This window comes from Xenopus tropicalis, chromosome 8 (assembly GCF_000004195.4).
Source record: "Xenopus tropicalis strain Nigerian chromosome 8, UCB_Xtro_10.0, whole genome shotgun sequence".
NCBI lineage: Eukaryota > Metazoa > Chordata > Amphibia > Anura > Pipidae > Xenopus > Xenopus tropicalis.
The window spans coordinates 105,022-119,313 of record NC_030684.2 but is presented as its reverse complement, the minus strand read 5'-3'; the positions used below and the strand labels follow the sequence as shown (position 1 = coordinate 119,313).

General features: G+C 50.9%; 1 protein-coding gene across 4 annotated transcripts; it reads right to left on the bottom strand.

Moving 5' to 3' along the window:
- Positions 1 to 554: 554 nt before the first annotated feature.
- Positions 555 to 14,273, bottom strand: taz (tafazzin). Of its 4 annotated transcripts, none has more exons than XM_018090046.2 (11): positions 14,107 to 14,273; positions 6,702 to 6,841; positions 6,076 to 6,204; positions 5,165 to 5,210; positions 4,990 to 5,075; positions 4,265 to 4,345; positions 3,415 to 3,456; positions 3,123 to 3,185; positions 2,871 to 2,923; positions 2,683 to 2,760; positions 555 to 1,222 (listed from the first exon to the last, which is right to left on the bottom strand). In XM_018090046.2, the coding sequence occupies exons 2-11, from the start codon at positions 6,808 to 6,810 to the stop codon at positions 1,121 to 1,123; spliced, it is 789 nt and encodes a 262-aa protein (XP_017945535.1). In that variant the 5' UTR covers positions 6,811 to 6,841; positions 14,107 to 14,273; the 3' UTR covers positions 555 to 1,120. The 4 variants fall into 4 exon arrangements, with proteins under 4 accessions (XP_017945535.1, XP_017945534.1, NP_001016466.1 ...); XM_018090045.2 differs by lacking the exon at positions 14,107 to 14,273 and adding an exon at positions 13,931 to 14,046; NM_001016466.2 differs by lacking the exon at positions 14,107 to 14,273 and adding an exon at positions 13,942 to 13,962.
- Between the last annotated feature and the right edge of the window lie 19 nt (positions 14,274 to 14,292).

Genomic DNA, 14,292 nt, shown 5'->3' with positions numbered 1-14,292 from the left:
TGAAGCTTTTCATTGACTGTATGAATGTATAAAATACATTGGCATATTAAAAACAGAGGAGTCGTGGAGTCGTAAGTATCAGAAACTGAGGAGTCGGAGAATTTATCTACCAACTCCACAGCCCTGTATCAATATGTAAAAAATATCAACAATTAAAAAAGGGCTTGATTGAATAAACAAAAACGCCCCTTATACACACAACCACACCCCTGAACAACACTGCAGTTATGCCCCAAATGCCCGCGTGGGTGAGGGACGGTGGGACTGGCCCGAGAGGCCCGCGTGGGTGAGGGACGGTGGGACTGGCCCGAGAGGCCCGCGTGGGTGAGGGACGGTGGGACTGGCCCGAGAGGCCCGCGTGGGTGAGGGACGGCGGGGCTGATCTGAGCTGTCGCAGGCTCAGGATGATGTGAGCATATGAACCAATATCTTATTGGCTGTGCAGGAAGTGAGTCCTGGCAGGTAGAGTGCTGTTAGTGGTGTCACTTTCCTCCCTCCATTCATTCTTGTGCTCCAGGGATGTTTATTCAGGAAAAACAGGGAAAGAACAGAGCTGAGAGCACAGACAATGTCTCTTTATTGGAAAACATATTGTATAAAATACACATATAAAAGCTCAGCCACCCCCCAAACCTGTGAGGGTTGCTAAGGACCAATGAAAATAACTTACTGTAAATACTCTGTACATTACTGGCCAACTCACACCTAAAATAGTTCATTCATGGAATCCATACAAAGGGCACATGCTAAAGAGCCATTACACACTGGCCTGCTGTGAGGGATAGATATGGGGCGCCCAGACTCCCCCATAATCATTAGTTAAGGGTAAGTTCTGTGCAATGTGACATCAGAATAGTTAAAAACCTCTTAATTTTGCCTGTTGATAAAAATGTAACATTTGGCTGGAGCCTCAGATATGACTGGAAGCAGTGTTGGGGGCACTCACTGGGGTAGCTGTCCGTTAGGGTATTAGGGTCCGTTAGGGTATTAGGGTCCTTCCCAACACCAGGTGGATGGCTCATTAGATAGCAGCAGGTTGCTGGACAGCGACCCAAAGGACTCTGGGAGCACAGAATCCATAATAAGGCAGGAGTCGGACCCTGTAACTGAAGTTCTGCTGTCACCTCTGCTGCTGGGAACACTGGTGCAAAGTCTCAGCCGGTGACTTGAGCTTGTGGAACTCCACCTGGATATAATCCGTCAGCTCCTTTCTCATCTCCTCCTGTGGGAAGCACACAAACATTGGCTAAATGCCTGAGCTGCCTAAGTCACATAGCAGTGCTGTCCAACTGGCGGCCCGCAGCCACCCACCTGTCTGGCTGTTTTGTCTGCTTACCTTTGTGTAAATTTTAAATGGTATTAGTACTGAGATTAACTGGCCCCCTGCATGATTCACACCTCAGATTCAGGCTGTAATCCCCCTGTATTGTTTATACATGTAATCCCCTCAGGCTCAGACTGTAAGCCCCCACATTGTTCACCTGTTGACACCTCAGAGGAGGCACACACAGGCAGCATATGGCTGCCCTATGCTGCCTGTGTGTGCCATACTCTGCCAGCCCTACCCGTGTGCCCTACCCCGCCTGCCTGTGCCCTGCCTTCCTGTGCCCTACCCTGCCCCGCCTGCCTGTGCCCTGCCCACGTGTGCCCTACTCTGCCTGCCCTACGCTGCCCGTGTGTGCCATACTCAGTCTGCCCTATGTTGCCTGTGTGTGCCATACTCTGCCTGCCCTATGCTGCCTGTGTGTGCCATACTCTGCCTGCCCTATGCTGCCTGTGTGTGTGTGCCATACTCTGCCTGCCCTAGCCTGCCTGCCTGTGTGTGTGTGCCATACTCTGCCTGCCCTATGCTGCCTGTGGGAAGTGAACCTGGCAGGGGTTTGTTAGAATTTGGAAATAGCCATTATATTGTCCCTAAGGTGTGTAAGTATGTGCTGGGGGTCGCTGTGCGCTGTGCTATCCACAAGGGAGGAGGCGGCTTATTGATTTAAGGGTGTGGCTTAATATGACATAATATAATTCTTTCATATATAAATGAAGGGTGATAGCCCTACAGTGAGCACCAACCATTTGGGTTTTTGCTGCGCTACCACCATTAATGTGGCTATGGTCTTAAAAGCTCTTGTGATAGCATGGGTGTGGTATGAAGTGGGTGTGGTTAAAAAGGGGAGTGGCTTCCATTATCAGGGCTTCCCCCAGCCAGAGCCTGCCCAGCATCCTCCTCTCTCCCTGCAGAGAACTGGCTGGAGCCTCAGATATGACTAGCGGCAACACATTCCTTCTGTACCACCCACATGTGCTTTGCCATTAGATTCTTCTCTTTCTTATGTGCAGCCAGTGTATTGATAGTAATGAATTGGGGGGGGGCAATGAAGAAATGATAAAGTAGTGCCACCTTGTGGGGCAGATATACGCAGGGCAGTACACATTGCCGAGAGCTGACATTGTAGTGTGAGTAGCATGTCAGTTTCTCATACAGCTGATTTACTTATATAGCTGTTACATTGCAGCTGGGCAAAACAACCAATCCCATATTTTTCCTAATTTAATTTGTAATAGAATAAACAAAAGTAATTGGTTTCTGATTTAGCCCCCGTATTAATTCCGCAGCAGCTCATTAGGGGGCATGTGTACATCCCAGCAGGTGCAAGCTCCATAAAGTCTCACATAAAGGGTACCTACTGCTGATCTGTTCTCAGATCGGAGTTTTTTCAGCACCGACTCCAGACTGAAGGGCCTTCCCACAAGCACAGTGACCCTCTAGGGAGAAAGAGCAGGACAGGGAGCATGGGTTACATGGGACATTCCCATACTTCTATGTAACAGTTGGCTCCACTCTAGCCCCAGACACTACAGTAATATCTGCTCACCTGCCCCCACCTGGGCACATATGGTGGTTCATTGGGAAGCACATCATTCATTCCTAAAAAAAGAGGGACACAGCATGGAATGTAATTAGCCCCTTCCCATATCATGGCTATACACCCCCCTACGGATATTAATGTCTGGGAACATTATAAGGATCTGCCCCGGTAATGGCTACTCTTGCCCCCACTACATCAGAACAGCATTAGCTTTGTACACATAATAGGGGGGGGTTAGAATGATTTGTTTCCACTCACCCACGTGCCAGAGAGGAAGTATAATGGGATTCAGTGAGCTTTCGGCTATCAAGCGCCCAATGCCTGTAGACAGAGAGAGAGAGAGAGGGGTGATGAGCTGAATCCCTGGCCCCAGGACCACTGATTAGGGCAGAGACACAGGGTGATTAGTCACATTGTGACATTTTAAAAACGTGATTGCGGCAATTTAGCTGCCATCGGTTATTATATGAGTCACTGTGACCAATCATGTGCCGATTATTCACCGCAACCAATTGCCCTGTGTGTCTTCACCCTTAGTAACAAGACTTACCCCACTTCAGCCTCACACATTCCTGGGACATATTCACTTTCCCTGGGAGAAAACACAAAAGAGGATCATTATTAGCAGCTGGAAACTAATGCTGCATGGAAAATGCACGGGATGATTGGTGCAATATAATACAAGAAACAGGCAAAGCAGGTCCCATAATGAGCATTCTGTTGGTTCCGACAACACCATTCTGTCTGCTCTGGGATGCCACTAACTTAATAGTAGTAACACCACTTAATACCCTCATGTTCACACACACCCCAGAAATCCTGCAGCCTATTACTGACTATACTCACATACAATACTGGGTCACCCCCCCAATAAGAGCAACAGGAAAGAAGCTGTAGCATCAGCCATACCTGCCATAAGCCAGCAGCTGCAAATTCAGTCATTCACCCACATGCCCAGGTACCAACAATAAACAGACATACTGTGCCACATCCATCAACTAGTAGTTAGGCAGGTTATATATAGGCATTATGGTTGAACGTGATGGACGTATGTCTTTTTTCAACCCAACTTACTATGTTACTATGTGTACCCACAGTGCCCAATGTAGAATTCCTTAGCTGGGATTGTGCAATGACAGATCTGTCAGCAGTTGAAATATAAAGCTGACCATACACAAATAGATCCTCCTGTTTGTATCGGTAAAGATCCTCTCCTCGGGTACTCGGATGTGCAGGGCCAAATCAGGCGAGGGGGCCAATGATGGGATTTTCAACCCTGCCAGATATTGGTTGAACAGACTGTTGGAAGAGGCCCATACATGGCCAATAAGCTGCTGACGTGGAGGGACAAAGCAGGTATTATCAAGCCCAAGTATGGCTACTTTTAGTTATTTTATTACCCTCTGGAAATACATGGATCCAGTCACCACAGTTCAGCTTGTCCAGGATAAAATCCATGCCTTTTTGATATACTCCGTCCCCTGCAAAAATAAGATTTATTCCTTTAGATTTAGCAGCACACAAAACAGACCCCAGAAGAATTCTTTAGTGGGGAAAAAAAGAAAATGGCAAAACACGACAAAGAAAAGAGTGAACTAAAGTGTCCGTTTCCATTTAATTAACAGGTCACTCTTGGGGCCGAGTATCTCTGGGGCACTGTGTCACTGAGTTGTATGAGAGAGTGAGAAGCTGGAACTATAATACAAAGTGCATTTCCCTCCCTAAAGGATGGGGAGGTCTCATATACTAGGCACCCTTGGGCACTTCTCATGGCAGTACCTACCCCTACATACAGGTACACACTTGGGGGCAAGTATCTCTGGGACACTGTGTCACTGAGTTGTATGAGAGAGTGAGAAGCTGGAACTATAATACAAAGTGCATTTCCCTCCCTAAAGGATGGGGAGGTCTCATATACTAGGCACCCTTGGGCACTTCTCATGGCAGTACCTACCCCTACATACAGGTACACACTTGGGGGCAAGTATCTCTGGGGCACTGTGTCACTGAGTTGTATGAGAGAGTGAGAAGCTGGAACTATAATACAAAGTGCATTTCCCTCCCTAAAGGATGGGGAGGTCTCATATACTAGGCACCCTTGGGCACTTCTCATGGCAGTACCTACCCCTACATACAGGTACACATTTCCCCAGGCTGAAGAACAAGGAGTGAAGCTCTTGGGTAAAGCAGATATCCGCTGCTGTGGGAGTCCTGAGATGGGCAAGGGCACAGTTAGAGCTAGAATGGCACATACATATAATGTAGCAGTGACAAGCCGAGGAGCATCACAGCATACTTACCACCTCATCCTGTGCAAGTTCCACAGGTGCTTTAACTTGAGGATTCCTGGCCACAAATCATCAGGAAAAAAGCAAATAAACAAGTCAAGACACTGGGTATCACCTCCACGTTGTTCATACAGTATCTCAATACCATACATAGGGACTTGCTCCATGTTCCAGTGGGCCCAAATCTAAACAGGAGGGTGCAATACGGGAAAAAACACAGTGTACCTATCTCCTGGTGTAACAAGACCAGACTGTAGGTGGCCATACACTGTGTAGTCTCTCTCATGCTGAAAGGATGGCTACTGTACGAATGGCCATGCACAGACCAGACTGTAGGTGGCCATACACTGTGTAGTCTCTCTCATGCTGAAAGGATGGCTATTGTACGAATGGCCACTGTACGAATGGCCATGCACAGACCAGACTGTAGGTGGCCATACACTGTGTAGTCTCTCTCATGCTGAAAGGATGGCTATTGTACGAATGGCCACTGTACGAATGGCCATGCACAGACCAGACTGTAGGTCGCCATACACTGTGTAGTCTCTCTCATGCTGAAAGGATGGCTACTGTACGAATGGCCATGCACAGACCAGACGGATTGTTTTGCTCATTTGTCGGAAACATCAGATCAGCAAGAAGTAAGGTGAAACTGCACCTTGTTGGCTGATGCCCCCACCTGTAACACACTTTGGCACATAGGGATCCAACAGGAGTGCCCCCCAAGCTAAAATACATGCCTTGATGGTCAGGCACTAGGCCCCTTTGTAACAAGTGAGCTCAGAATAAAGTGGCAGCCCCCGAGGAGCCCCCAAGGCCCATGGCACACATGCACTGGTCAGTGAGCTAAACACCCTTCTATCTTGACAATGGGAAATGACACTAGTGTTGCCCAGCTGGTACGACAGAACCTTCTCCCTTACCCCAAAGATGGGGGTCATCCATGCATGACTGATGGTTAGATATTGTGATGAGCGGCGTGTCCGGCCGGCGTCTCTCAATCAGCTCATAAAGAACCTCCTTGTTGTGCACACTGAGACGATTCATATATTCTGTGTGACCCATAAGAAAGAGAAATTAGAGACCCAAGTAGCAAACCCTGACATGCACTTGCCTCCATTTATGACTCGGCTGGCCTTTCCTTTAATAAATACTGTCTGAAAAGAGAAGGAAGTGTGCGCCCAATGGTGTTCCTATGCTCTTTGGCGCCACGTCCAAGATGGCGGCACCCATGGCTGACACATGGGACACAGCACCGGCACAGTGACGTCATCGCACCATGCTTGCTGCAAAAACTCAAAATAAATAGACGGAAAGACCTGGGTTCTATCCCCAAATTTAGGTCTTTCTGTGTGGAGTTAAAGGTTGTGTTTCTATTACTGTATTGGCTTCATGGTGAGGTGATGGCACAAAATTGGCATTGAGGATTACCACATAATGATAGAGTGAGGAAGGTGCCAGGGCAGTAATTTACCTGGGGTAGGTTGCTTGAGCTCAGCTCTAATGAAGACAAAAAGAACCTACTTACATAACAAAAATAAACACTTACTGGTCCAAATCCAGCTGTAGGTACCCACAAGCCCCATAACAACAGTGCTAGTCACGTGCCGGGAAAGGCAAGGCCGGGCAGGGAAAGGCCAATTAACCAGAAGAGGCATCGCTGACAGTCTCTGGGTGCCTCCTAGGGACCTGCAAAAGCATCAGTAATGGTCACACTTGTGTATCACTGCCTCCTGCACCCTCACTCACTCACTCACTAGTATCAGACTCCAACTTACACCCCTTGTGCATCACTGCCTGCTGCACCCTCACTCACTCACTAGTATCAGACTCCCACTTACACCCCTTGTGTATCACTGCCTCCTGCACCCTCACTCACTCACTAGTATCAGACTCCCACTTACACCCCTTGTGTATCACTGCCTCCTGCACCCTCACTCACTAGTGTCAGACTCCCACTTACACCCCTTGTGTATCACTGCCTGCTGCACCCTCACTCACTAACCCACTCACTCACTAGTATCAGACTCCCACTTACACCCCTTGTGTATCACTGCCTGCTGCACCCTCACTCACTCACTAGTATCAGACTCCCACTTACACCCCTTGTGTATCACTGCCTCCTGCACCCTCACTCACTAGTATCAGACTCCCACTTACACCCCTTGTGTATCACTGCCTGCTGCACCCTCACTCACTCACTAGTATCAGACTCACACTTACACCCCTTGTGTATCACTGCCTACTGCACCCTCACTCCCACTTACACCCCTTGTGTATCACTGCCTACTGCACCCTCACTCCCACTTACACCCCTTGTGTATCACTGCCTGCTGCACCCTCACTCACTAGTGTCAGACTCCCACTTACACCCCTTGTGTATCACTGCCTCCTGCACCCTCACTCACTAGTGTCAGACTCCCACTTACACCCCTTGTGTATCACTGCCTGCTGCACCCTCACTCACTAACCCACTCACTCACTAGTATCAGACTCCCACTTACACCCCTTGTGTATCACTGCCTGCTGCCCCCTCACTCACTCACTAGTATCAGACTCCCACTTACACCCCTTGTGTATCACTGCCTGCTGCCCCCTCACTCACTCACTAGTATCAGACTCCCACTTACACCCCTTGTGTATCACTGCCTGCTGCACCCTCACTCACTCACTAGTATCAGACTCCCACTTACACCCCTTGTGTATCACTGCCTGCTGCACCCTCACTAACTCACCCACTCACTCACTAGTATCAGACTCCCACTTACACCCCTTGTGTATCACTGCCTGCTGCCCCCTCACTCACTCACTAGTATCAGACTCCCACTTACACCCCTTGTGTATCACTGCCTGCTGCCCCCTCACTCACTCACTAGTATCAGACTCCCACTTACACCCCTTGTGTATCACTGCCTGCTGCACCCTCACTCACTCACTAGTATCAGACTCCCACTTACACCCCTTGTGTATCACTGCCTGCTGCCCCCTCACTCACTCACTCACTAGTATCAGACTCCCACTTACACCCCTTGTGTATCACTGCCTGCTGCCCCCTCACTCACTCATATCAGACTCCCACTTACACCCCTTGTGTATCACTGCCTGCTGCCCCCTCACTCACTCACTCGTATCAGACTCCCACTTACACCTCTTGTGTATCACTGCCTGCTGCCCCCTCACTCACTAGTATCAGACTCCCACTTACACCCCTTGTGTATCACTGCCTGCTGCCCCCTCACTCACTCACTAGTATCAGACTCCCACTTACACCCCTTGTGTATCACTGCCTGTTGCACCCTCACTCACTCACTAGTATCAGACTCCCACTTACACCCCTTGTGTATCACTGCCTGCTGCACCCTCACTCACTCACTCACTAGTATCAGACTCCCACTTACACCCCTTGTGTATCACTGCCTGCTGCCCCTCACTCACTCACTCACTAGTATCAGACTCCCACTTACACCCCTTGTGTATCACTGCCTGCTGCCCCCTCACTCACTCACATCAGACTCCCACTTACACCCCTTGTGTATCACTGCCTGCTGCCCCCTCACTCACTCACTAGTATCAGACTCCCACTTACACCCCTTGTGTATCACTGCCTGCTGCACCCTCACTCACTCACTCACTAGTATCAGACTCCCACTTACACCCCTTGTGTATCACTGCCTGCTGCCCCCTCACTCACTAGTATCAGACTCCCACTTACACCCCTTGTGTATCACTGCCTGCTGCCCCCTCACTCACTCACATCAGACTCCCACTTACACCCCTTGTGTATCACTGCCTGCTGCCCCCTCACTCACTCACTAGTATCAGACTCCCACTTACACCCCTTGTGTATCACTGCCTGCTGCCCCCTCACTCACTCACTCGTATCAGACTCCCACTTACACCCCTTGTGTATCACTGCCTGCTGCCCCCTCACTCACTAGTATCAGACTCCCACTTACACCCCTTGTGTATCACTGCCTGCTGCCCCCTCACTCACTCACTCACTAGTATCAGACTCCCACTTACACCCCTTGTGTATCACTGCCTGTTGCACCCTCACTCACTCACTAGTATCAGACTCCCACTTACACCCCTTGTGTATCACTGCCTGCTGCACCCTCACTCACTCACTAGTATCAGACTCCCACTTACACCCCTTGTGTATCACTGCCTGCTGCACCCTCACTCACTCACTCACTAGTATCAGACTCCCACTTACACCCCTTGTGTATCACTGCCTGCTGCCCCCTCACTCACTCACTCACTAGTATCAGACTCCCACTTACACCCCTTGTGTATCACTGCCTGCTGCCCCCTCACTCACTCACTCACTAGTATCAGACTCCCACTTACACCCCTTGTGTATCACTGCCTGCTGCCCCCTCACTCACTAGTATCAGACTCCCACTTACACCCCTTGTGTATCACTGCCTGCTGCCCCCTCACTCACTCACTCACTAGTATCAGACTCCCACTTACACCCCTTGTGTATCACTGCCTGCTGCCCCCTCACTCACTCACTCACTAGTATCAGACTCCCACTTACACCCCTTGTGTATCACTGCCTGCTGCACCCTCACTCACTCACTCACTAGTATCAGACTCCCACTTACACCCCTTGTGTATCACTGCCTGCTGCCCCCTCACTCACTCACTAGTATCAGACTCCCACTTACACCCCTTGTGTATCACTGCCTGCTGCCCCCTCACTCACTCACTAGTATCAGACTCCCACTTACACCCCTTGTGTATCACTGCCTGCTGCCCCCTCACTCACTCACTAGTATCAGACTCCCACTTACACCCCTTGTGTATCACTGCCTGCTGCCCCCTCACTCACTCACTCACTAGTATCAGACTCCCACTTACACCCCTTGTGTATCACTGCCTGCTACACCCTCACTCACTCACTCGTGTCAGACTCCCACTTACACCCCTTGTGTATCACTGCCTGCTGCCCCCTCACTCACTAACCCACTCACTCACTCGTATCAGACTCCCACTTACACCCCTTGTGTATCACTGCCTGCTGCCCCCTCACTCACTAACCCACTCACTCACTCACTAGTATCAGACTCCCACTTACACCCCTTGTGTATCACTGCCTGCTGCCCCCTCACTCACTAACCCACTCACTCACTCACTAGTATCAGACTCCCACTTACACCCCTTGTGTATCACTGCCTGCCGCACCCTCACTCACATCAGACTCCCACTTACACCCCTTGTGTATCACTGCCTGCTGCCCCCTCACTCACTCACCCACTCACTCACTCACTAGTATCAGACTCCCACTTACACCCCTTGTGTATCACTGCCTGCCGCACCCTCACTCACTCACTAGTATCAGACTCCCACTTACACCCCTTGTGTATCACTGCCTGCTGCCCCCTCACTCACTCACTAGTATCAGACTCCCACTTACACCCCTTGTGTATCACTGCCTGCTGCCCCCTCACTCACTCACCCACTCACTCACTCACTAGTATCAGACTCCCACTTACACCCCTTGTGTATCACTGCCTGCCGCACCCTCACTCACTCACTAGTATCAGACTCCCACTTACACCCCTTGTGTATCACTGCCTGCTGCCCCCTCACTCACTCACTCGTATCAGACTCCCACTTACACCCCTTGTGTATCACTGCCTGCTGCCCCCTCACTCACTAGTATCAGACTCCCACTTACACCCCTTGTGTATCACTGCCTGCTGCCCCCTCACTCACTCACTCACTAGTATCAGACTCCCACTTACACCCCTTGTGTATCACTGCCTGTTGCACCCTCACTCACTCACTAGTATCAGACTCCCACTTACACCCCTTGTGTATCACTGCCTGCTGCACCCTCACTCACTCACTAGTATCAGACTCCCACTTACACCCCTTGTGTATCACTGCCTGCTGCACCCTCACTCACTCACTCACTAGTATCAGACTCCCACTTACACCCCTTGTGTATCACTGCCTGCTGCACCCTCACTCACTCACTCACTAGTATCAGACTCCCACTTACACCCCTTGTGTATCACTGCCTGCTGCCCCCTCACTCACTCACTCACTAGTATCAGACTCCCACTTACACCCCTTGTGTATCACTGCCTGCTGCCCCCTCACTCACTAGTATCAGACTCCCACTTACACCCCTTGTGTATCACTGCCTGCTGCCCCCTCACTCACTCACTCACTCACTCACTAGTATCAGACTCCCACTTACACCCCTTGTGTATCACTGCCTGCTGCCCCCTCACTCACTCACTCACTAGTATCAGACTCCCACTTACACCCCTTGTGTATCACTGCCTGCTGCCCCCTCACTCACTCACTCACTAGTATCAGACTCCCACTTACACCCCTTGTGTATCACTGCCTGCTGCACCCTCACTCACTCACTCACTAGTATCAGACTCCCACTTACACCCTTGTGTATCACTGCCTGCTGCCCCCTCACTCACTCACTAGTATCAGACTCCCACTTACACCCCTTGTGTATCACTGCCTGCTGCCCCCTCACTCACTCACTAGTATCAGACTCCCACTTACACCCCTTGTGTATCACTGCCTGCTGCCCCCTCACTCACTCACTAGTATCAGACTCCCACTTACACCCCTTGTGTATCACTGCCTGCTGCCCCCTCACTCACTCACTCACTAGTATCAGACTCCCACTTACACCCCTTGTGTATCACTGCCTGCTACACCCTCACTCACTCACTCGTGTCAGACTCCCACTTACACCCCTTGTGTATCACTGCCTGCCTGCCCCCTCACTCACTAACCCACTCACTCACTCACTAGTATCAGACTCCCACTTACACCCCTTGTGTATCACTGCCTGCTGCCCCTCACTCACTAACCCACCCACTCACTCACTAGTATCAGACTCCCACTTACACCCCTTGTGTATCACTGCCTGCTGCCCCCTCACTCACTAACCCACTCACTCACTCACTAGTATCAGACTCCCACTTACACCCCTTGTGTATCACTGCCTGCCGCACCCTCACTCACATCAGACTCCCACTTACACCCCTTGTGTATCACTGCCTGCTGCACCCTCACTCACTAACCCACTCACTCACTCACTAGTATCAGACTCCCACTTACACCCCTTGTGTATCACTGCCTGCTGCACCCTCACTCACTCACTAGTATCAGACTCCCACTTACACCCCTTGTGTATCACTGCCTGCTGCACCCTCACTCACTCACTAGTATCAGACTCCCACTTACACCCCTTGTGTATCACTGCCTGCTGCCCCCTCACTCACTCACTCACTAGTATCAGACTCCCACTTACACCCCTTGTGTATCACTGCCTGCTGCCCCCTCACTCACTCACTCACTAGTATCAGACTCCCACTTACACCCCTTGTGTATCACTGCCTGCTGCCCCCTCACTCACTAGTATCAGACTCCCACTTACACCCCTTGTGTATCACTGCCTGCTGCCCCCTCACTCACTCACTCACTCACTAGTATCAGACTCCCACTTACACCCCTTGTGTATCACTGCCTGCTGCCCCCTCACTCACTCACTCACTAGTATCAGACTCCCACTTACACCCCTTGTGTATCACTGCCTGCTGCCCCCTCACTCACTCACTCACTAGTATCAGACTCCCACTTACACCCCTTGTGTATCACTGCCTGCTGCACCCTCACTCACTCACTCACTAGTATCAGACTCCCACTTACACCCCTTGTGTATCACTGCCTGCTGCCCCCTCACTCACTCACTAGTATCAGACTCCCACTTACACCCCTTGTGTATCACTGCCTGCTGCCCCCTCACTCACTCACTAGTATCAGACTCCCACTTACACCCCTTGTGTATCACTGCCTGCTGCCCCCTCACTCACTCACTAGTATCAGACTCCCACTTACACCCCTTGTGTATCACTGCCTGCTGCCCCCTCACTCACTCACTCACTAGTATCAGACTCCCACTTACACCCCTTGTGTATCACTGCCTGCTACACCCTCACTCACTCACTCGTGTCAGACTCCCACTTACACCCCTTGTGTATCACTGCCTGCTGCCCCCTCACTCACTAACCCACTCACTCACTCACTAGTATCAGACTCCCACTTACACCCCTTGTGTATCACTGCCTGCTGCCCCCTCACTCACTAACCCACCCACTCACTCACTAGTATCAGACTCCCACTTACACCCCTTGTGTATCACTGCCTGCTGCCCCCTCACTCACTAACCCACTCACTCACTCACTAGTATCAGACTCCCACTTACACCCCTTGTGTATCACTGCCTGCCGCACCCTCACTCACATCAGACTCCCACTTACACCCCTTGTGTATCACTGCCTGCTGCACCCTCACTCACTCACTAGTATCAGACTCCCACTTACACCCCTTGTGTATCACTGCCTGCTGCCCCCTCACTCACTCACTCACTAGTATCAGACTCCCACTTACACCCCTTGTGCATCACTGCCTGTTGCACCCTCACTCACTCACTCACTAGTATCAGACTCCCACTTACACCCCTTGTGTATCACTGCCTGCTGCCCCCTCACTCACTCACTAGTATCAGACTCCCACTTACACCCCTTGTGTATCACTGCCTGCTGCCCCCTCACTCACTCACTAGTATCAGACTCCCACTTACACCCCTTGTGTATCACTGCCTGCTGCACCCTCACTCACTCACTCACTAGTATCAGACTCCCACTTACACCCCTTGTGTATCACTGCCTGCTGCACCCTCACTCACTCACCCACCAACTAGTGTCAGACTCCCACACACTCATCACTCACATTGGCCCCACCTGTCCCTGTGGCCCCAGTAGTGCCCTACACAACCCTTCCGCACACCGCCCAACAGTGCAGATTTTTCAGGGCAGTCCGGATCGCAGCGCCGCCGCCACCTCCCCCACTACTTCCGGGTTGCTAATCAGAGGTCACACGTCTCGCACACGTGATGCTGCACATACCAGCGTCAGGCCGGAGATGCGCTAGGGCGGAGCGTAATGGTGTTGCTAGTAGTAACAGGCGGGAACCGCTATGGTGAGTAGCCGAAGTTGTCATGGTTACTGTGGTACTGGCAGTGGAAGTTCAGAACCAGTCAGAGATTGACCCAGACGTCGAGTGAAAGAAGTATGGAATCCATTTCCCTTTAC